Source organism: Ovis aries, chromosome 7 (genome assembly GCF_016772045.2).
Source record: "Ovis aries strain OAR_USU_Benz2616 breed Rambouillet chromosome 7, ARS-UI_Ramb_v3.0, whole genome shotgun sequence".
In the NCBI taxonomy this organism is placed as follows: domain Eukaryota; kingdom Metazoa; phylum Chordata; class Mammalia; order Artiodactyla; family Bovidae; genus Ovis; species Ovis aries.
The window spans coordinates 100,881,962-100,907,118 of record NC_056060.1 but is presented as its reverse complement, the minus strand read 5'-3'; the positions used below and the strand labels follow the sequence as shown (position 1 = coordinate 100,907,118).

The window sequence follows — 25,157 nt, the reverse complement described above, 5'->3', positions numbered from 1 at the left end:
AACCTTTTTATTCCAAGACACAGGAACAATTTCTCAACGAGATTCCACCTCGTTAACAAAGAAGTCAATTTCCTCGTTACATTCAACTATCACCAAGATGAACCTGCTGCCCAATCTTTCTCCCACTATGGACTGACCCCAACTCTCCATTTCTTTCTGGAATCCTCCAAATATCATTTTCAACAACAAAATCAACCTCCAATAATTCTCAACTTTCTCACAGACTATCCCTTCTCCCTCCACTGCCTTAATTTTAACCTCTTTCAAAAAAAATGTCTCTCTTCCTATTACCCTTCCCTGAAAGCTGTTTATTGTCTCATTCTTGTTACTCAATCAGAATTCACGCACCTCCATTGCTGCTGCCAGATCACTGGTTTTCCCCTGACGTGTAAAAATGTTTGCTCCTCTGAGGCTGACATCACCAGACTACACAATTCCTCTCTTGTCCCCCATGCTGTCACCCACCACCTACAGCCAGCACCCTCTTAATCACAGAGCAATTTAACGCCTAGCTACAAGTTTACTGCTCTATTCAATGCCTATAGAGCTGTTACTATAGGAGACGTCAGTGACTCCTCCAATAACCAGCCTCCAAGGCCTGGCCCTCTTCAGCCCTATCTACACTCATCATGCTCTTTAGTAGTCATAACCATGGGCACAGCCTGGCCACTGTCATTGAGAAACCATTCCCCTCTGAAACCTAAAATTCAAATAATGTATCTCCTACAACCGCCTACTCTTCTAACTAGCGTCTCTCTCATATATTTCTATTACATGGGATCTTCATGTCTGATAGAAGCCAGTCTCCTTCATCCACACACATCTCTCGCATCCCACCCGCCTCATCTAGTTGGACTTTATGGTGCATCGTTTAAACCACTCTCACGCCAGCATCCTCAGTGTCCTTGCTTCCTTGTCTTTCCACTGTCATTCATCACAGAAATCCTCCTTGAATCAATCTATCAGATTTCTCAGGCACTAGACCCAGCCTGGAATAGGCAACAATACAACTATAAATAAACTTTAAAAAGAAATGTCTAGGGTATACTGGGTTAAAGTTGAAGGTAGGGTTTTTTGGGGGGTGGGTTTTTTTCTTTTGGCTACACCGTGAGGTATGTGGAATTTTAGTTTCCCAACCAGAGATCAAACCCATGTCCTCTGCTTTGGAAGCATGGAATCATACCACTGGACTGCCAGGGAAGTCCCTAAATGCAGGTTTTTTTGTTTTATTTCTAGTCTAAGACTTCACAGTCCTTTAATGTGCTAATACATTTTTCTGCCCATACAGTATCTTGACTTTATAGTGTACCATTGTGCCTTTTAAAAACTGCTTTATCATCCAGAAACATAATTCAAATTAGAATTTAAATAATCAGGCAACAAGTATTTAATGGCTATTTCCCATGAGCCGAATAATACATCAAACAACATAGCAGATGCGAAAATAAAGACACTTGACCTCTTACCCTCAAATAATTTCATGTAGGAAATCAGATACTAATCATCAGCAAAGACAGGACATCAGAAAATACTTGAAAAATATGTTGAGAAGGCCATTTTTTTGCAAAGGCATTATACAATGGAAATATTAAATTCATTTGAATTAAGGTAGTTTTACTGTTTGTCTAAACTGAGGATTCTCAGAGGTGGGAAAAAAACCAAGCAAATGATAATAAAAATAAACTGTATTACAAAAAATAACCTGGTCTCAACTCACTTAAAATATTCAACAAATTCTACTTTACTGATCTCTAGAATATAGAAAATGCTTCTCAATTCTCTCCTGTACATACTCTAAAGATGCAAAAATCATTCTAACACATAAAAAATAATACTTTCCCTCCAGCCCTAAGTTTATCATCTAGCTTTTCAGACAGTTAAAGCAGAGTTCATTAACTTACACAAAATTAAACGTAATCTACATTTATTTCAGTCACTACAAAAAAAAGTGCGTTTTAGAAATTGTGTATTTTTAATGAAGCTGAAAACAAACATGAGATGCTAAGAAATATGCGCCAAAAAACCCAGACCTTTAAAAAACCAGAAAAACAATTTTTAAACCCAAATTATGGTTAGTGATTTATATTTACCATTTTTATTTGCTGGTGAAAAAAAGTTGAAGACAGGAGAAAATATGGTCCCCAACAATGTAGTCCTTGGAGGACTGCCAGAGGAAGGGCTCTCTTCTAGTTTCCCATTCTGCTTCACATGCTGATTTGTCATTTCATAACCACCAGCTTCTAAGAAAGAAACAAAAGAAAAAGGTTGCAATCTAGAAAACATAACTTTCACAAATGTGTTCTAAACCATTCATTAAGAAACTTTTTCCCTCAAAACAATGAAAATTGATTAACATTAATTTTGAAAACCTTATTGTTTAAAGAAATCTTGAGGTAAGTCACTTGCAAATCAAATGATCTTTATAATAAATTTATTTATAATGCTTTGTAAATGCTAAATTTACTGAGTTTTTACAATGTAGATTTATATCTGCAATTATATAGTCTGGAAGCCTTAAATAAGACAATGAAACAAACTCTTTGTGAGTAAAGCAAGCAAGTTACAATATGAAAGACATAAATGTAAAGATTCTGCCTTGGCTTATTTACATTTTGGGATGCTGTTTACTTCACAAAATTTACCCTCTATTTCTATGTCTAACAAATAACAGCTAAAAAATAGAGGCAACCAGTCTTACTGAAGACTATCTATACAGAAAAAGACTACACGTACAGCAGCATCAGACGTCACTTATGGATGCTGCGGCACCACTTCAGAGTGCTTACAGAGAATAACCAGGTTTTTCCCCAAGCTTCTTATAAATAAAATGTGTTCTGGGTTTTGGGAAAACATAGTTGGAAACGTTTAAATAAATCATCCTCAACCCTCCACAACTTTACCCCATTTCTTCCCTTCTTTCTTTGCTAGAGGTCTGCTAACTTGTCTATCCCTTTCCTCCCTGATGGTCAATTCTAGAGATAAGTCACTGCATTAAGAGCAAAGAAGTTGAGAAAAAAAAATCATATAAAAAAAAGAGGAAGGAGATTGAGGAATGATTATTACTGTTGTGTTTAAAATCGCATTTGTTAAAAGGCAGCACTCCATGCTCTAAAGTGCTGTTCAAGCTTTCTCTGCTTATCCATCTTGTTCTACTCCTTTTTGGTGTTGGTACTGACCCAGAAGAGGGTTTATTAACAGTAACACTACTGGCTTCGGGCTGGATAATTCTTTGTTATGGGATGTCCAGTGCACTGCATGGCGTTTAACCCTGACCTTTACCTGCTAGATGCAAGCAGCAACCTCTCCACAGGCTGCGGCAAACCAAAAGGTCTCCAGACACCGAAAAATACCCACTGGCAGACAGAGACACCCCTACTGGAGAAACACCGACCCGAGAGCTCCAAGCCGCCTCTGAGCTTCGAAATTTCATAATCCAGAAACAAATTCTTTATACACATTTCAGAAACTTTATTATATTATTCATAATATATTATATATAATAATATATATTACTCATATATATTAGCACTCATAATAAAAATTATTACTGCTTTAAGAAATTTCATACATATTTTCTTGCCAAACAGTATAAAGCTGGTTGCTCTGCCTTTAACTGTCACTTTAACTCATCAAAGTAGACGGACATTAGGGAGGTAAATTTCAATTTACTTCATGGTATTCATACTTAATACAAAGATTATAAAAAGGCAGAAACTGCTCAAAGCAGATTTTTTTAAAACAGAGGAAAAAACACATCAAGTGATCTCTGCTTACACCTAATAAAGCACCAGGTAAACATCAACAAACCTCCATTTACTTGACTTTTCCGTCTTACTCGAGATAGCTGTTTGTTAGGCTTTTCTCCTGCTCTTGGTGTTGATGTGATCAGGTTGTTATCTATATCGCGTTCAATTCTACTCCGTTTTGAAGGGTTTTCTCTCTCTTCCTTAAGATATAAGAAGAAAAAGCATGCATTGAACAGAGTCATTCTGCTGAATATGTTGCATTCTTTTTGCCTTACATTTTTTTTGCCGCTCTGTGCGACTTAGCTCCCCAGTCAGGGGCTACACCTAGGCCACAGTGATGCAGGCGCCAAGTCCTAACCACTAGGCCACCAGAGAATTCTCCACATGTTGCACACTTTTAAAGTGATAAAATATGTTCACTACATTATTTACAATAGCCAATGTTATCTGTTATCAACTGATGGACACTCAGGTTGTGTCCGTATCTTGGCTATTATAAATAACGCAGTGAACACAGCTCACGTGCACAAACAGTGGACTACTATCCAGCCATAAGAAATGAACTCCTGTCACTGGTGCCAGCATGGGTGAGCCTAAAGGGCATTTCACTAAGTGAAAAAGGCAGAGAGAGACTTATACCATATGATCTCACTTACATGTAGAATTAAAACAAAAACAACAAAAAAAACCCCCACCAAGCTCACAGAGGACAGACTGGCGGCTGCCGGAGGCAGGGAGGTGGGGTGAACGGAACGGCTGGTGAGCATTATCGAAAGGCACACAGGGCCACACAACACCGCAGGTCCCGGGGGCACGGCGCGCAGCGCAGCGGCCGTGCTTACAATGCCGCGCTGCGTGGGTGGAAGCGCCCGTAAGAGTGGACCTTAAAAGGTTGACACAAGAAAAACCTGCAACCCAGAATGGTGGCAGTTATTAATTCAACTTGCTGTGGCGACCGTGTTGCAACGTATACAACACTGAGTCAGGCTATATGCCTGAAACTGATATATGTCGCTTCTCTCAGGTTTTTAAGAAGATAAAATATGTTGTTAATTGCTTTATTCTCTTTTTTTCGTATCAAGGAGAAACAAACAGAAATATCGAACAACAGAAGAAAACACAGAATAAACTCTGGCAAGAGCCACGAGAGCACCCATCGCCGGCATCGCACGACACGAACACCTCACAGCCACTCGAGAGAGCAGGGGCCGTTTCCTTGAGTGAACCCGACTGGAATCCGCTGGCATATCACGTATCACCAAAAATGACATAAAAATAACAGGGCCTGTCCACCGCCACCCATCTATGCCAACCTCAATCCTCAAAAGGTCCCAATCAGCAGTAAGGAGTCTACTCTCTAACAAAGTTCCCCATTAGTCTCCTCACGCAGGGGCAAGTCCACATCGCAGTTTACACTATTCTGCAATGCACAGCTGTGACAGTTTGCCTGAAAGATTTTCTGACTTTCACAGGTCAGAATGTGAAAGCAGTACATGATACTCAGTAGACACTGTGCTTTGAAGCCTGTTTCTTCCCCAGGCCAGCAATGTGCAGGCACTCCACTCTCACGTGATGCCAGGCTACAGCCAGACACTCGATCACGATCACGCGCAACCGTTCTGTATCCATGCAGCCATTTTCACTTCCAGTACAGTATTCAATACGTTAAATAAGATATGCAACACTTAAAAAGTGCTCCAAGCATGTTAAAGGGAGGCTAGCATAAGCTATGATGTCAGGCAGGGTAAGGGTATTAAGAGCATTTTCAACTTACAAAATTTTCAATTTACAATGGGTTTATCAGGACATAACCCTTCCATAAATGAAGGAAGATCTGCATTACTGACTAAAACAGTCTACTCCATGCGATAACCTGGATTTTTTCCATCTGTACCTCCATTTTTTGTCATTAGTACAATTCTTCCAGTCATCTCCTACATGAGCAATTTTCTTACATTACTGTAATACTGGCCTATAATTTCTTGCTGTTTCAATACCTGAAATCTTCTGATAAGGATTAGATTTTTCCACAGCAAATAATAATATACTATTGTGCATTTTCTAAAAGTTGAATATTATTTTACTGTCTCTGAAACAAACTTTGGTATTGCAAATAGCCAAAATTATAATTCCACAATTCCCTATCTGGATCAAAATGACAAAAAAGTAAAACTGCAAATATCACTCAATACAGAATTCTACTTTTCCCACCAGTTTCTCTAATTTTATGTAGGCTCACCAAGACAAGCTCCTTAGCACAAAATAACGTGTCAGTGATGCACAATGTGATTCCTCTGCTGCTTACTATTCCCCTGCGCTTAACAATGATGACCAGGAAGCCTCAAATCCAAAACACTGGATCTTCATCACAAGAAAACTATAGGGGCTCTTTTCATAAAGTCCCCAAGAACAGAAATAATGCTGCAAAGCCTTATTTCACTCACTACTCTAAGCTCCAGCATTTTCCTGAAGAAGTCTCTTAGTACATCTGCTATATGTAAATACATACATGCATTCCTGGAAAATTCTCACTCTGCAAACCCTAAAAATAACAAGGGTTATGGGGGAAAATGGGTCCACGAGGGTAGAGAAGGGTACATGGGAGGCAGATGAGCCAAAGCCGCTGTAAATCTGTGGCCACAGCACCAAGGAAACCAATGATGGGGACTTCCGGAAATGACCTGGACACCCCAGGTAAGCAGCTAAGAGCAGCTAAAATGCTACCTCAGAGTTTAGTAAAAGGGATTTAAAACAAGCAGAAACAAAGGTTTATGGGAGCCGACAAGTGGAGCTTTAAGGCAGGAAGACTGCAAAAATGGACACGAAAGGAAATGCAAACTGCCCGATGAGAAGAAGAGTCCATGACAGACCAGGGGGTTCCCTCTTCAGGAGGGAGTCCCTGATACAGGTCACTACTTTTAAATAAAAACTGTGTGTAGCATAAAATTCTACCACCATTATTCAGGAATCCCTTGTCCAGTTTGGAAAAAATCATATATAAACCAAAACCCACTCATGTTATATTGAAACTATTTCCCTATTTATCAATATATATCAAGATCAATGTGTAAGAGCTAACAGGCATCCTCGGCAGCTCATTGGTAAGAATCCACCTGCAATGAAGGAGATGAGAGTTCGATCCCTGGGGTCGGGAAGATCCCCTGGAGAAGGAAACGGCAACTCACTCCAGTATTCTTGCCTGGGAAATCCCATGGACAGAGGAGCCTGGTAGGCTACAGTCCATGGGGTCGCAAAAGAGCTGGACACGACTGAGCGACTCAACCGCACATGAGCTGACTGTCAGTGTGGAGGCGCCACACACCCAGCAGAGACACTGCACTGTGGCCAGCGGAGAATACATGCAGATACGCTAGCTTACCTCTCTAAAGAGAAACAGAAAACTAGTAAGGCCAGGGATAGACTTCTGCAGTCATTGACAATAATATTCTATTCTTCACAATAATGCATTTAAATGTCTGATGAAGCTCCAATTCTGAAATTTGTCACCAAATCCTCATCTTTCTTAAACACTCATGTATATAATTTGGGGACATTTTTGGATATAGGATGAGTTTTAGAAGAGGAACTAGGAAAAAATATTTCTACATTACTGTACAGGTTATTTAGAATTTTTTTAATAACCCTACAATGTCTTCTCTGGAATCTGCATTTTTCACAGTTGCCTCTAAGACACGCTTTTAAGGGTAAAGTCTTGGGAAGGTAGCATTCTAAATCTCTGAATCCCAAAGGAAATACAGAGAACTAAAGAAGCAACAAAAACCCAAGAGCACATTTATAACGAAACCAGGAAACAAGGTTTCTCCCCCAGACTCCAAGCCGATGAGGACAAACCAGCAGCCGTAATACCGAAGGAATCATCTTTATCAGTGTTGAAGAAAGCAGAGCAATGCAAGACAGAATGGGACCCATCTGAGGCCAGGAGAAGCCACCCCAAGCTGCTAAGAGGGTAGGTACTCAAAGGAGAGCATGGCAGGCCAATCTGATGGCAGCAGATGAAACAGGGCAGAGGGGCTGCTGCTCAATCCAGTAGCAAGGGATCCACGACGGAAATGGCAGCAGCGCAGCTCCCAGGAGCTCTTGGCGCCGACCAGCTACAGCTCCCTTACAGAACAGGCCTGCATGGGAGGAGCTGCTAGGAATGGAGTCGAAGTTTCCCTGAAGAAAAAGGCACAACAGAAAAGCAAAGGAAAGTTCCAGATGAACAATGAATAGGGACAAAGAAGGCTTCCTAGGTGGCTCAGTGGCAAAGAATCCACCAGCCAAGCAAGAGACTCAGGCTCAATCCCTGGGACGGGAACATCCCCTGGGACGGGAACATCCCCTGGGACAGGAACATCCCCTGGGACAGGAATATCCCCTGGGAAAGGAAATGGAATACCCACTCCAGAATTCTTGTCTGGAGAATTCCATGGACAGAGGAGCCTGGCGCGCTACAGTCCATGGGGTGGCAAAAGAGTCAGACACAACTCATCAACTAAACAAAAACAAAGAGGGATAAACATATACAAAACTCAAAAAGCAATCACTGTATTTCTAACACTATTCAAAAACATCAAAATTGATTAGGAAAGATACCCTGAACCATACATTCTAAAAATCTAGAAAAACTCATGTAAGAATGAGAGAAAAGAAAGCACAGATCTCAGATTCCACACAAAATCACTGTAATAAAATGATGCTTAGTAGCTAAGTCTGTCCCTCTTCTGCAACTCCGTGGACTGTAGCCGCCAGCCATTTCCCTCTCCAGGGACCTTCCCAACCCAGGGATCCAAGCTGTGTCTCCTGCATTTGCAGGCAGACTCTTTACCACTGAGCCACCCGGGAAGCCCATAGTGAAACACAGGAGAAGTGAAAGAAAGCGGCTCAGGAAAACAGGTGTGAGAGAGCCCTCCCTGGCTGTCCAGGGGCTAAGACTGCAGGGTTCCACTGCACGGGGTGGGGGGCCGATCGCTGGTCAAGAAGCTAAGAGCCCTGTGGTGAAACCCCCCAAAATGCATTAAGAGAACAGATTGAAATTATACCTTTATTTCAAAACTGACAAAAGACATTAAGAAAGTAATATGGCACACACATCAGAGTTAGAAAAGCTCATGAATGAGAAGACAGAACGAAACAGAAATAAAAGAGGAAAACATTCTAGAAATGAAGACTAGGACAGACATGAAAGTTAGTAAATAGGACAGACTGTGTGCCTTTATGACATTTAGAAGGTCAGATTAGGGGGAGGGGAGTTTAAGACATCAAAATGTAACAGATACTAAGGAAGATCCCACGAACAGAAAACAGCAGTCCCTGAGCAGGAAACCAAGGCCAGGACCGAGGTGCAAGAACGAGCATCGCAGAGCTCTCCGCACATGCACACCCGAGGGTCCACTCCAGGAGCGCACGCGCCCTGCTTTGCTCTGTGTTTTGGTCTGTGCGACTCAGCTTCACAGTCTTCAAGGCCCACACCAGGGACTGAATCCAGGGCTTCCGACAGGGAGAGCTCACAGTTGTAACCTAACCACTGGGCTGCCAGGGGGCTCTGAGAGTGCACTGTTGGACCACAGCCGCCCACCCCGAAAAACGACAAGACAGACCCTAAACTTGCCAGAATTTAAAGAAAAAAAATTCTTTGGAAAACAAGGAAAAATGTTTGTTTAAAAAGAGAAAATTAGACCATCATCAAACTTTGAAAGCAGTGCATTTAATGCTGGAAGAAAATGGAATAACACTTTTAAAAATCAAGAAGAGAAACTGTGAGACAAGGATATCCTATGCAGTAAAAGTGGTTTCAAAGCACAGAACTCAGAACATCGTTTCTGTGTCTGCTTCATGTGGCATCTGCCAAAAACGGCCGCAGAGAGCAGCCAGAGGGCTGCGGAAAGCACTGGGCACACCGCGCACAAACGGGCCCCGTGCAAGACGAGCAAGGGCGAGAGGCCGCGAGCGACGGCCACCGGCTCGGGACGGACACACCACAGCGAAGACCGGTAAGAGAGATACAGATTCCAAAACTGCTCACTTTAAAGACATTCTGAGAAAAGCTGACAGAATTCATTTTTAGCTGGTAAGAAATGACAAATGACATTATCTAGGCATGAAAGAACAGAGAAGGCAGTGGCACCCCACTCCAGTGCTCTTGCCTGGAAAATCCCACGGATGGAGGAGCCTGGTGGGCTGCAGCCCATGGGGTGGCTAAGAGTTGGACACGACTGAGCGACTTCCCTTTCACTTTTCACTTTCCTGCACTGGAGAAGGAAATGGCAACCCACTCCAGTGTTCTTGCCTGGAGAATCCCAGGACGGTGGAGCCTGGAGGGCTGCCGTCTATGGGGTCGCACAGAGTCGGACACGACTGACGCGACTTAGCAGCAGCAGGCATAAAAGAAATAATACCAGATGAGATTCTAAATCTGCAATAAGGAATGGACACCACTGAGGCAAACATGAGCACATTCAGAACATCTCCGTGTCCAACAGTTCTAGCATGTTCTCTCTAGCTGTCTTCAACACTGACACCTGCTGCAACCTCTGCAGCCTCATCAGGCTCCAGCAAAGTGCTCCGAAGCCTCAGAGTCTCCTCTCTCTGCACATATATGGGAGCACAACAGAGGTGCTCTCACTGTTCTGCTTTGCAATATTATTAAATTTGGTCTTTGAAACTTACTCTAAAGTTATTTTAGAATTTAGTAATTCTTTAAAAGAATTATAATTTATAATCAAGAACAGATTATTGGATTGAAAAAGGGAGCTGGGTGATCTGTGATTCCAGTCCGCTACTCCTAGTGGTGAAGCTGACATGGAATGCTATAGCTCATGAAAGGGGGAAATGCACTCCAAGGAAACTACATGCAATTGTAAGTTACAAATGAAAATAAGATAAAGTTAGCGTCCCTTTGGCTGCAAGATTGTCTTATGCAACAGAACATATTCAGATAGAATTATAGTGCCAATTCAGTTGTCCTGTCATTTGAGAACAATCATTCAGTTTTTAAAAAGGAAACAATACTTTAGATGTACACGATGAGATCTTTAAAAGCCAAAATAGTTATAGCCTTTCAAGCTTAAATTACAAAACCCAAAGAGGTGTCTCAGAAAATAAGTTTGTTATATTGCTTTGGTTGAAACAAGGTATATACTTATGAGAGACTTACAAACTCTTACACAGTAGTTAGTGCTGAAAACCTACTCAATGAAAGTCAGTAAAAGAAATAAGCAGAGGCTTTCCTGGTGGCCCAGTGACTAAGAGTCCACCTGCCAACGCAGGAAACTGGCTCGATACTGATCCCACGTGCCGTGGAGCAACAAAGCTCCTCTGCCGCAACGACTGAGCGCTAGAGCCTGTACCGTGCAAGAGGAGAAGCCACCACGAGAGGCCCAAGGGCCGCAACGGAGACCAGCCCTCCCGCCACAGCCGGAGGACGCCTGCACGCAGCGACGGCAGACACAGACAGACAGGCCAGCAGGCAAGAAGACAGAAAGAAGCAGACGCTTCCACTTTCTAGTGATGAAGCACATCACCGGAAGCCTTAACGGTAAAAACAGAAGATGAGTTGGCACCAGTGTGACTTGCACTCATCTGATACTACTGCTGCTGCTGCTAAGTCGCTTCAGTCGTGTGCGACTCTTAGCGACCCCATGGACTGCAGCCTACCAGGCTCGTCCGTCCATGGGATCTTCCAGGCAAGAGTACTGGAGTGGGGTGCCACTGCCTTCTCCGTATCTGACACTAGTATCAACTAATCATCAAAGGTCTTCTTCACCATGAATGCAAGGTAACAAACACAAGTGAATTAATTTTCTGCATCTCAGTTTATCCTGGAATAACTTGTGTCAATGTCTGTGATGACTATGCAAAATAAAAAAAAGGCTTATGATTACTGCCACCTTAGCACAAATCAAAACGTGGGCACCCAAGGTTATTGCATTTTTCACAGCCATGCACTCGCACGGGGAAAAAAAGTCAGCTATACTTGAGAACGTCCCTGACGAAGCCGTGAAACTAACTGTATCCCAGCCCTTAAACAGGTGCTAAATTCTATGCGACAAGACGGGAGGCACACACACAGCGCTTCTGCGGCATACTGCGCTTCCACAGCTGTCCTGAGGAAAAGCATCTGACTGACTGTTGAGTTGTAAGCTGAATTAGATCACTTTTTTGATCACTTCTTGGCCTTTTGGCTAAGATCGTGTAGATCACTTTTTCTGATAGAAAACTATCTTTACTTGAAGTAGATTATTTTCTGAAAAATGAACAAAGCAACTCAACAAAAACTAATACACTTTTTGTTGCCAACAATAAAATTTGAGCATTCAGGTAAAAACTGGGATTTTAGGAACCTAGGACAAGGCATTGTTAATCTCAAGAGGTTCCCAATATTGTTCTATTGAGATCAGTGGGGTTGTTTAGAAATGTGACTTCTGAACATTAAATAGATGGTGAAATATGCCATGTGGATGCATATGTGGGAGATTTACATGATAAAGTGAACCATTATTTTCCTAACCAAAAACACAGCGCACGATGTTACAAAATCATACGTAGGTAAAAAGATTCATTCCAAGTGCAGGACAGACCAATAAAAAGATCACTGTAGAGCTTTCAAAGTCAATATTGGAACAAGAACTTAAGATATCACACCACTTGTCAAGTTTTGGTATAAAAGCTGCAATTATCTAAAAAGTATACTCCCGCTTTCTAAATACCTGTGTAATTTCCTTTTTGTGTATCAAAGACAACCACAAGCTACGTTCTGTGAAGCAACCGTTCAAGAGGTCTATAAGGCTTCCTTGCTGGTCCAGCGGTTTAAGAAACCTGCCTTGCAACACGAGGGGCACGGGTTCGACCCCTGGTTGCAAAGCACCACAGCTGCCAAGCCCGAGCCCTCGAGCCCACAGGCGGCAGCTTCTGAAGCCCTCAAGCCCAGAGCCCATGCTCCTCAGCACAAGAGGCCACTGCAGTGGGAGGCCCACACCCAACTAGAGGGCAGCCCCTTGTCGCAGCCAGAGAGCCCTGCACAGCGACCAAGAGCCAGCACAGCCAGAAATAAACGTGAAGAGAGAGAGAATATCAGAAGAAAAAGAGGGCCCTAGAACCGTGCATATTGTCCTGTTTCCCACTAACTCCCTCTTTGTCTTTAGAAAATAGTTAAAATATTAATTGTACCAACATGTAATGGGTTTAGAATTAAAATTTTGATATTTTCAAAATTCCTGTTGGTATCTGAGATACAGATAGATATTACCCCCATAAACAAAAAGTTCTTTAGGGTTTCCAGTAATTTATAAGATTGTAAAGGATCCTAAGTTCAAAAAGTTTAAGAACCACTTGCTCAAGAGGGACCACTAATGAATTCACAAGACAAAATGTAAAAAATCACTCCCAACAAATGGGGAGAAAATTTGAGCTGGAAGGGAGAGCTGACGAGTGGCAGTCAAAGGGTACAGAGTTTCTTTAGGGAAGGATATAAATGGTTTAAAATTAACTGTGGTAACGACTGCATAACTCTGTGCATATACTAAAGGCTACTGAACCTATGTCTTAAATGGGTGAGTTTTAGGCCATGTGAATCACATCTCAATAATGTCACATTATATCTATCTATCATATAATCCAACAATATCAATCTTAGTTATTCACCCAGGTTTAACTTAAACAAATGTCCACACATGGATTCAAAACATAAATATTCATAGCAACTTCATTCACAATAGCCAAAACCCAGAAACAACTCAAGTGGATAACAAATCACGGTATGTGGCGCGTGAGTGCCAAGCCACTTGAGCCGTGCTCGACTCTGCGACCCCATGGACGGCAGCTGGCCAGGGCCCTCTGTCCGCTGTCTTCTCTAGGCAAGAACACTTCAGCGGGTTGCCATGCCCTCCTCCAGGGGATCTTCCCGACCCAGGGACTGAACCTGTGTCTCTTACGTCTCCTGCATTAGCAGGCAGGTTCTTCCCCACTCGCACCACCTGGGAAGCCCTGTGATATGTGGTGTGCTCACACCATGAACACTGTTTGGGGCACAGGAGAGAGAGGGGATAAATTACAGATACATGCAGTAACAAATGAATCCAAAAACTTTATGCTGAATGAAGGAAGCAAGACATGTTATATGCATAGGTAACTTTAAAGAAGATTCATACAATCTATAACAACAGAAGGTCAACAGTTGTCTAGGATGATGCTGTGAGATGGTCTGCAATACTCCAAGGATACTTTTTGGTCATGGGTGTATAATTCTGTTAAAATTCATGAAAACATATAATTTAAATCAGTGTGTCTTACTGTGTTTCATTATACCCCATAAAATTAATTGTTAAAAGTCAACATAGGAGATAAAGTGGAATTCTAAAGATAACTAGTTCACCAAAAAGAAGGCAAGATAAAACAGAGTAAAAAATAACAAATGGGATAAATACAGAATAAACTACAAGATGGGAACCTTTAAACTGAACCATATTAATAACTACATTAAATGTAAATAAACAAGCCAATTTAAATACAAATACATACGGTGTATCAGGCAAATGGTAAGAAAGAAAGCTGGGTGGTTATCAGTATCAGGCTGAGTAAATCTCAAGGCAAGTAGTACTACCAGAGATGAGAGACATTTCACAGTGGTAATAACTTATACCCAACAATCACAAACGTGTATGCCCCTAACAAGAGGGCTTCAAAACATACGCAGCAAAAACTGACAGAACTGAAAGGAGACGAGTTCATAATTAAGAGATGGAGATTTGAAAGAAGACATAGAGTATTTGAATATTATCAAACTATCTGATTAACTGATATTTACAGAACTGTACTGATCAATTCCAGAATGTACATTTTTTTTTTCAAACACATGGGACATTTACCAAAATTGTCCATATGTTAAAAAATATCAAAAGACATCAAAGAAGTGAAGTCACACAGTGTATGTTCTTGGGCCACAATAATACTAAATTAGAAATAAGCAATTAAAAGATATCTAACAAATGCCCAAATATCTGATCTGGCAATTAAATAACATATTTCTAAATAATCCATAGACCAAAAGGTAATAAAAATACAGTCAGAATGTATGGGAAAGGAGTACTGTGAAACGCATAGCTTTAAATATGTGAATTAGAAAAAAACTGAAGGGTAGTATTACTGATCTAAGCAAGGGGCTGGGAAACTACAGTACAAACGCCAAGTCTAACACACCGCTTTCACACGACCAGCAAACCAAAAGCAGTTTCTGTATTTTAATATGGTGGTGGGGGAGGTGGGAATGAAACGAATGGCACCATTTTATGACAATTACATGGAAATCAAGCACCAACAGCCAAAGCCGTGCGCACTCCTTTACGCATCGTCTGCAGCAGGAGAGTCGAGTAGTAAAGACTTGAACGTTACTTATCTGAAATATTCACATAAACAGTTCACTAATTCCTAATCTAAGTTCTCGCTTGTATAAGCTGGAAAAGAGGAAACCAAACATAAAGTAGAAGAAAATATTAAAAATAACAAGTAGAAATCAAATGGACAGTGGAAAGAAACGAGAAAATGTACAAAGACAGATGTTGGTTCTTTGAAAAAGTAATAAAACTGAAGAAGCTCCAGCTGCAAAGGGATCAAAACAAAAATGAATTGTTCACATCAGGAGGGAAAAGAACATCATTATAGACCTACAGAGTTTATTAGTTGGTAGAGAAACACTGCCAAGACTTTACATCTAATAACTGACAACTTCAATGAACAGACAAATTCCTTGAAAAAGACGTCTGACCAAAATTCAAACCGGAAGAGAAAAGCTCAAATTTATAGCAAAAAGCTATCACACAAAGAAATCCCAGTCACATTCCAAAAATCCCTCTCCAGAATTCACCACTAAATTCTACTAATAATTTAAGGCTGAGATAATACTTTGTCACTACAAGCTCTTTCAGGAACAGAGAAGCAGGGGGACAGTTCTTCCGTCAAGACGCTGGCGTAACTAACTCTGACGCCGGCGTAACTCTGATCCCAAATCTCAAAACTATCACAAATCAAAACTACAGACCAAACCCTCATGAGCAAGACACAGAAAATCTTTAAGAACAACAACACACAGCAGCAAATCGTATCCAGCCATACAAGTTTAATTTTCAGCTAAAAAAATCCATGTTCTACTCCACATTAAAAGAGGAATATCTGAAGAACATCTCATTAGATGCAGCAAATCTCATTAGATGCAGCAAAGTCTTTGACAAAATCCAATATAATAAAACCTTACAGCAAACTAGGAATAGAAGGGAACTTTCTCAAACTGCCAGAAGATAACTATGGCAGACATTTAGCTAACATCATACCTAATGTAAACAAACTCTGTTCCCCTAAGACCAGTAACAAGACAAATGTTTGCTTTTACCACTCCGACTCAATGTCCTAGAGGCCCTCACCAATGCAATGATGAAGAAAAAGAAATAAAAGGTCTAGAAATCAGAAAAGGAAGCCGTATCTGGTATATGATATGATTATATGTGTATAGAACCCTATGAAATCTTAAAGACTGGAATGATTAAGTAAACCTAGGGATTTCACATAGCACCCCAGTCAGCACAGAAAAATTAATTATATTTATATATATTAGCAACGAACAAAGTAAAAACTTTAAATGTATCATATCATTTAATACAGCACCATAAAACATCAAATACCTAAGAACGGAACTAATTAGTATGTGTAATACTTTCAGATTAGCGCAAAAAAATTAAAAACACTTATATTAACACAGAGATATATCATGATCATGAACTGGCAGGCTCAATACAGTTAAGATGTACAGTCTCACCAAATGATATATACATGTGATATAGTATTATAATCCCAGTAGGTTTTCTTTGGAGAAAGACGAGCTAATTCTAAAACTGATATATGAGAATAAGGGATCTAAAATAGTATTTAAAATGTATCTTTTATCTCAGAATCTTAAATACAGTGGTGTGGTCTTTTTCAGAATTTGGATAGGGGTTGGCAGCTAGTGTTTATTGAGTATCAGGTACTTTATAACCTTCACTTGGTATTTTATAGGTTAAAAAGTTAAAAAACTTAGGCTCAGTGAATTTAGATAACTTACAATGTTAATTATAACAATAGTGGTCACAATAAATAGCTTGTCCAAGATAAGAAAGACTAAAGCGAGTGTCACAGCCAGTGAGCAGCCGCCTTACGATGTTAATTGTAACAACAGTGGCCACAATGAACAGCCTGTCCAAGCCGAGAGACTAAAGCGAGTGCCAGAGCCAGCGAGCAGCCGCTGTGCACTCCTGCGCGCCCTCTCATTCCTGGCGCTTTCAGAAAACACCTTCTTACAAATGCTCACGCTTTCAAACCACATGGTACTGCTACTACCATCTCTACATCACAGGTGAGGACACTGAGGCACAGGAGAGGTAAGCAACTTGGCCAGGGCTACACAGCTGTCAGCAGCAACCCTGGAGCTGAAACTGATGCGCCTGGTCTCAGAGCCTGCACCCTTGCCTAGTAGGCACGACTGCCTCTCCAACGAGGGACAGGCTGGGATCTAACCCAGGTATAATTCCACTCTGTCTCAAAGCGGTCAGATGGTATCTTCATAGCATCACCTACCTTATGTAAGGACCGAAAATTTTCTTGATGAAAGAAAGAAAGAATTGAGTCTTTCTATGCTACTGGCTTGGTCATTTATTTATATTCTATCATCAGCTCAAAGTTGAAGCTTACCCTGTCTGGGGAAAGTCTGCACCCTCGTATTCTTTCATGACTCATCATCCTCTGTCTTCAGTGGCAGAGTACTTCTCTTACTTCCACAAGGATCCTTTCTAAATCCAAGTTAGTTAGAAAATTTCTTATGCAGCCACTGGCTTCTTTGGTTCCTTTGCTTTCCCTTCTTGTGACCTTTTAAAATTAATGGTGAAACTGGACATCATGGCCCGGCCTTGCCTTCCCTTCTGAGCATCCCCCTCCCAGGTGCCTGACATCGTCTCGCGCCTGGCTCACAACTCTGGCTTTTCGAAGCTCAGTCTCTGCGTATCAGCCAGGCTTTCTGCTCTTCTTTACTGTTCTGATTTCTAGACATGGAACAACACACTAATTCCAAATAGGAAAAGGAGTACATCAAGGCTGTATATTGTCACCCTGCTTATTTAACTTCTATGCAGAGTACATCATGAGAAACACTGGGCTGGAGGAAGCACAAGCTGGAATCAAGATTGCTGGGAGAAATATCAATAACCTCAGATATGCAGATGACACCACCCTTATGGCAGAAAGTGAAGAGGAACTAAAAAGCCTCTTGATAAAAGTGAAAAAGGAGAGTGAAACATTCAGAAAACGAAGATCATGGCAACCAGGCCCAGCACTTCATGGCAAACAGATGGGGAAACAGTGGAAACAATGGCTGATTTTATTTCTGGGGGCTCTAAAATCACTGCAGATGGTGACTGCAGCCATGAAATTAAAAGACGCTTACTCCTTAGAAGGAAAGTTATGACCAACCTAGATAGCATATTCAAAAGCAGAGACATTACTTTGCAAACAAAGGTCCATCTAGCCAAGGCTATAGTTTTTCCAGTGGTCATGTATGGATGTGAGAGTTCGACTATAAGGAAAGCTGAGCACCAAAGAATTGATGGTTTTGAACTGTGGTGTTGGAGAAGACTCTTGAGAGTCCCTTGGACTGCAAAGGAGATCCAACCGGTCCACTCTGAAGGAGATCAGTCCTGGTGTTCATTGGAAGGACTGATACTAAAGCTGAAACTCCAGTACTTTGGCCACCTCATGCGAAGAGTTGACTCATTGGAAAAGACCTTGATGCTGGGAGGGATTGGGGCAGGAGGAGAAGGGGACGACCGAGGATGAGATGGCTGGATGGCATCACCAACTCAATGGACATGGGTTTGGGTAAATTCCGGAAGTTGGTGATGGACAGGGAGGCCTTGTGTGCTACAGTCCGTGGGGTCATGAAGAGTCGGACACGACTGAGCAACTGAACTGAACTGAACTTCTAGCTCCGACGACTGCCAGTATTCTTGCCAGTTTAGTATCACTGATCCATTTTTATTAACATTTTGCTAATAAGTTTTAATTTGTATTCTAGCCCTAACTTGATATAAAAGTCATTAGAATACTTAGATAATTTAATAAACATATATTGTTCATTTAAGAGGTGTTATTAGTTCACTATTAACATAAATACACAGTAAAGCATATTAAGAAGAATAATGCATTATTAAGAAGATGGTTCATTAACAATTTAGATAAGAAAGAATGAATACTTAGAAGCCAGTATAAATTTCCCAGGTGGCTCACTGGTAGAAAATCTGCTGGCCAATGCGAGAGATGCAGGTTCGGCCCCTGGGTCGGGATGATCCCAGGGAGAAGGAAACGGCAGCCACTCCAGTACTCTTGCCCAGGAAATCCCACTCCAGTACTCTTGCCCAGGAAATCCCACTCTAGTACTCTTGCCCAGGAAATCCCACTCCAGTACTCTTGCCCAGGAAATCCCACTCCAGTACTCTTGCCCAGGAAATCCCACTCCAGTACTCTTGCCCAGGAAATCCCACTCCAGTACTCTTGCCCAGGAAATCCCACTCCAGTACTCTTGCCCAGGAAATCCCACTCCAGTACTCTTGCCCAGGAAATCCCACTCCAGTACTCTTGCCCAGGAAATCCCACTCCAGTACTCTTGCCCAGGAAATCCCACTCCAGTACTCTTGCCCAGGAAATCCCATGGGCAGAGGAGTCTGGTGGGCTATAGTCCATGGGGTTGCAAAGAGCCAACACAACTTAGCAAATAACACAACAGCATAACCTCATTAGCAGTTAAATGACAAAATAATCTTTTAATTTACTTCTAACAAAAGGATAGTAGATGGGAAAAGAAACATTCAAATACTAATTTATCACAAAAATCTTACTGAATATAATAATAAAATCTGGGATGAATTAAATGAATTTGTAGTTGTGGTGAAAACCTTGCTCAAAGAGATTAATTAATGAATAAGAAATTAGCTTGCAAACAGGTTTTTATTGGCCCCATCCACTAATGGATAGGCATTAATAACAAAATTTTAGTTTTTGGCTTAAAAAAAATAACTGACAACCCTGAGTGTTTTAACTGACATGGGAAAAATCTGCTGACCAATAAAGAAGAGCGAAAACTACTAAATGAAGAGAAAGCAAGCAAGCATGAATGAGCAGAAGTCAGAAGACACAGGAAAACCAGCAAACCTATTTCAATTTCTGGTTGTTACCTTTCAGGAACAAGGCAACCAAGAAGCAGCTGTCCAAGATGCTAACCTATGATCGCGACTGCCACATAGCGAAGACTAGCACTTTCAGCCAGGACAGCGGTCGAGTGCTCGGACTTGCACCGGAAAGAGAGCGCGTGGGGAAGGAGAGGCGGGCGCGCTGTCTTCAGGGTGAGGAAGGGCTCCCCAGTAGCCAGGGCTGCTCAGGAACCAACTCGACACAGCGATGTTCTCATCAGAGGACTAAGGACAACCCAACGGGGATTTAAAGACTCAGGCAGTCCTGTTTCTGGAAGGGATTTCATCTTTTTTATACAATACTACTAGGATACTTATAGGTCTATGTAAATTAACTCAAAGAAACTTTAAAAATTATACTAAAATTAGCAAAGGAAATCTATCAATATGAAAAAATAACATTTCACTTTTCTACTTACCAAAGTGACAAATTTACACTATAAGAAACTTCTCATATATAATAATCCGAGGTAAGAACACAACCACAGTCAACAGTGATAATAAAATCAACATACAATGAATAACAACACTATATTTACAGAATGCATTAAAACTTCTCAAACTGCTTTTCCACCTGTTTGCCATCTAATCTGAAGACAACTCTGAGGTAGACAGGGCAGTCAGCATTAGTCCCGTTTTACTGTCTTCTTGAGGCTACGAAGGGAAAACGGCTTTTCTCAGAATTCAAGCTGGTCCGGAGTATGAAGCGTGAACCCAGAGCTCACGCCCCCTGGTTAGTGCCCTTTCTCTCCTTCTTTTGCCACGAGGCCAGCGGGGTCTTGGTTCCCTCACCAGAAACTGAACCCAGGCCCACGGCAGGGCAAGTGCCAAGTCTTAACCATGGACCTCCAGGGAACTCCCCGTTCTTTCCTTAGTAACTCTGTTCTCCCTTCAATGAATAAAACATTTTCATTGTACAAGGGTTAGAATTCAGACAGATAAATCATCTTCCTAATTACATAATGTATCAATATTAACAAGAAACTTTAACTTATGTTTGAAATGAATTTTAAAAAAAGAAAAGAAATAACTCAAATGACTAAGAAACATTTCTTTTCCTTCCCTTAATACTAAGCTGAAAAAACAGAAGGCTAACGGAGTCAGTTAAGTAGAATGCTGTTTTCCTGACCAACCACTAAACATTTTACACGTAACTACTCAACACCAAAATGCAGACACGCTCCGTTAAAGGGGGCTCTAGCAACATCAGGCCGCTCATCTCCGCAAGCTTAAGGCACGGTCTGGGCGCCCTCCCTAGGGTATACTTAGCAGGTGCAGCCATTACTTTGGGTGTGCTCCCTTTAATGAACTTTTTGATTGAAGACAGCAGGCCGGTCTCGCTCTTTGGCGGCTTCTCCCCTCCTGAAGGCAGGCTGTCGTCCACTTCCGAGTGTTTCCTCTTGGCTCTGGCAGTGCGTTGCGTTTGGATTTGATTTGATTGCTGAGAAGCTTTCCGTGTTCTCAGCCTCATCTTTTATGGGTGTCACATGTAAAACTATAAAAGAAAAATAATACAGGTTATTAAAATTAAGCCTAGCGTACCCAAAGGTGCCCCGTTTACCTAGGTTTGTGGAATCTTTTTTCCCTGATGGGGATCAAAACCAGGCCCTCAGCTGTGACAGTGCAGAGTCCTAACCTCTAGACCACCAGCGAATTCCCAAGAAACTAACTTTTTAATTGAAAGGCATAGTGCTTTGAATTTTATTACATTCTTCCAAACAGCCTTCCCACCGCTTCTGAGACACTACACCCTGCGATCTAACAGGATGCGCACCTTCCTTTCAGAATGCTACGTTGCCTCCAACCTTGCTGACGCTACCATTCATTCAATCACTGACTCAACAAGTCTTTACTGGCCAAGTAAGTACCTGGTGAAACAAGAGAGAGAAGGTCTTTACCCTCTGGAGATCACAGTGTAGTGGAAAACACCCTTAAGTCACTGAATGAATTAGTTCCAAGAACACACTTCTAGTCATCAACAGGTACACAAGTGTGACGAGACTGAGTCAATCATTTTACAGGATTTGATCTCACCATATGTAACGACCCTTTAGAAACCAAACTCATCTGGCTCAAGCTGCCGGAGTAGGACGGTGCTCATCTTCTGCAAGAGCACCAAAACTCCAACTAGCCGCTGAGCCACCAAGGGCAGGAGGGCGCTGGAGCCCACAGAAATGGATGGCCCGCACCCAAAGGCAAAGACGCCGCCTCAGCGAGACGGTGGGAGGGGCACAGCCGCAGTGAGATCAAGCCCCACGCCCACCGGCTGGCAGCCCACAAACCGGAGCATGACGCCAGAGAAGCTCCCCCACTGTCGCACAGGTCGGGAACCCCGCGCCAGGCTCCCCAGCCTGGGGGTCCGACAGAGGGACTGGGAATCCCCGGGGAACCTGGCCTTGCAGGCCAGCAGGATTTGTTTACAGGACTTCCACAGACTAGGGGAGACAGAAACTGCAGTCTTAGAGGGCACAAACACTCTTGCGCACACCAAGACCCAGAGGAAAGGAGCAGTGAGCCCACAGGAGGCTGAGCAGAGACACCAGCTGGCGTTGGAGAGCCTCCTGTGGGGGTGGGGGTCGGCAGGGGCTCAGCACAGAGAGGGGGTGCTGGTGGCTGCAGGTGGGGCAGGCCCCCTCAGCGTAAACCCTCTTGGAAGTCTCTCTTAGAAGTCGCCACTGACCCTACCACGGAGCCTGTAGAACCCAGGGCCAAACGACTACCAGGGAGGGAGTGGAGCCTCACCCATCAGCAGGGAACTGGGTTAAAGTTTTACTGAGCAAGGCCCTGCCCACCAGAGCAAGACCCAGTTCTTCCCACTACCAGTTCCTACCTCTGCACCTCCTCCATCAGAAGAAGTAAGAGCCACAGTCCCACAGTGGCTCCAACAGAAACCACATGATCGAAAATTAATTAGGAAGAAAGGCAGAAAGTTATGTCCCAGATGAAGGGACAAGATAAAACCCCAGAAAAACAACTAAATGAAGTAGAGATACGCAACTTTCCAGAAAAAGAATTCAGAATCATCATAGTGAAGATGATCCAGGATCCTGGGAAAACCAAAGACCCGCGAGAACCAAAGAGCCGAGGCGCACAGCGCACCAAAGAGACAGATGACCGAGGCAGGACAGACAGATGGCCTGCAGGACGGGACAGCGGACGCCACCGTCACGAAATGTACACAGAAAAGAACAGAGAGAAAGGGAGAGAGCCTAACAGACGTCTAGAACAACGCGGAACACACCATTCACGTTACAGGCTCCCAGGAGGAGAGGACAGAGGGAGAGGGCCTGAGAAAGCACCTGCAGAGACAATGGCTTAAGAACGCCCCTGACCTGGAAGAGGAGACAGTCAACCAAGTTCAGGAAGCACGGAGAGGCCCAGGCAGGACAGACCCAGGAAGAGACACACCAAGACGCGTAGTAAGCAAACTGACACAAGTTAAAGACAGAGGGAAAATATTAAAATATTAAAAGTAACAATGGAAAAATGACAAGTAACATAAGGGAACTCCATCAGGCTATCAGCCGATTTCTCAACAGAAGCTCTACAAGCCAGAAGGGAATGGCGTGATATATGTAAAGTGACGAAAGGGAAGAACCCACAGCCAAGAATGCTCTACCTAGCAAGACTCAGATTTGATGTAGAGAAACCAAAAGCTTTCCAATCAAGCAAAAGCTAAGAGAATTCAAATTCAGCACCACCAAACCACCTTTACAGCAAATGCTAAAGGAACTTCTCTAGACAGTAAACAAGAGAAGGAAAAGACCCACCTACAGAAAATAAACCCAAAACAATTAAGAAAATGGTAACAGGATCAAATGAGCCAACCTAAAGACAGAGGCTGGCCGGGCAGATGAAAGAGCGCGCACGCACGCTCTCCCACTTGCCACGCCGCTCTGCTCGGCACCCCCCACTGTCCGCGATTATTCTACACTGCTCATCATGTTCCCATGACGGCTTGCAGCTGTACTGTCTCCTTATGCTTTGTCAGGCTGTTGGTTGTGAAAACTGACAAGTGCCCTTCCCTACTGCGACCAGGCAGCCCTTGCTCAGGTACTGCCACTGCATCGCGACTGGCCGACAGGACTGCAGAGCTCTGCGCCACACAGACCACTCACGACGCAATAGGGACGCCTGCAGCCACTTTTAAAATCCAGACGCATATCAGAATTATCTCGACATTTTTTGAAACACACAAGTGTCCAAGCATCGATTTTTTTCCCCGGAGCTCCAGACACGTCCCTAGTGAGCAGTCATGTCTAGAAGCAGCTGGACCACACGACGGGCTTGTGTCCAGCTTGCTTCCCTCTCCCTATCTCGTGCTCAGTGCGCCCGTTTCACTTACGTTCATGTTTTCCAATTTTTCCATCTTTTTTAAATGTTCTTTCTCAACCTCTATCAAGCGTAGTAGAAAAGCTTTGTACAGATATATATAAATAATATATACAACATACGTATTTTAGAAACTTACAAATTTTTGCCTAACTAAAACCTTTATGACGTTTTGGCTCCACTTGTTTGACCTAGTATGAACAGAATGCTAAATTTCTAATTTAGAAAACAGACATGCATCAAGCAACAGAGGTTTATTGTGCAGCACAGGGGACCACAGTCAGTACCTCGTGAAGCGAAGTGAGAGCCGCTCAGTCGTGTCCGACTCTTTTCGGCCCAATGGACTATACAGTCCACGGAATTCTCCAGGCCAGGATACTGGAGTGGGTAGCCGTTCCCTTCTCCATGGGATCTTCCCAACCCAGAGACTGAACCCAGGTCTCCTGCATTGCAGGCGGATTCTTTACCAGCTGATCCACAAGGGAAGCCCAAGGAGTGGGTAGCCTATCCCTTCTCCAGCAGATCTTCCTGACCCAGGAACTGAACCGGGGTCTCCTGCATTGCAGGCAGATTCTTTACCAACTGAGCCATCAGGAAGCCAACCTTTCAAAATCTCAGGTTATCTCTATTTGCACTTGCATTTCCTAGCCCCTTTCAGTGGTTTTCAGATGGCTACCACTGTTTCAGCATCAAACCCAAACGGAAAACATCCAGACACAGCATTATCCAATAGAACTTTCTGCAACGATGGAAATACTCTGTGTCTGCACTGTCCCGTACGCCAGCCACTAGACCCGGGCGAAAACCAAGCACTTAA

The 25,157-nt window shown here is 42.7% G+C and overlaps 1 protein-coding gene across 5 annotated transcripts in view; it reads right to left on the bottom strand.

Moving 5' to 3' along the window:
* Positions 1-25,157, bottom strand: part of CTDSPL2 (CTD small phosphatase like 2) — a 77,843-nt gene that overhangs the window by 31,693 nt on the left and 20,993 nt on the right. For 3 of the 5 annotated variants that reach the window (XR_006060491.1, XM_015097240.3, XM_042252880.1), the window contains exons 2-4: positions 21,294-21,503; positions 3,808-3,946; positions 2,091-2,240 (exon numbers count right to left, since the gene is read on the bottom strand). Coding sequence is in view for 4 of the 5 variants with exons in the window: in XM_015097240.3 (XP_014952726.1) it covers positions 2,091-2,240; positions 3,808-3,946; positions 21,294-21,479 (475 nt within the window). In the remaining variant the exon portion in view is untranslated. Of the gene's footprint in view, positions 1-2,090; positions 2,241-3,807; positions 3,947-21,293; positions 21,504-21,782; positions 21,877-25,157 lie in introns of all 5 variants that reach the window. The other 2 variants (XM_042252879.1, XM_015097242.3) reach the window with 2 other exon arrangements.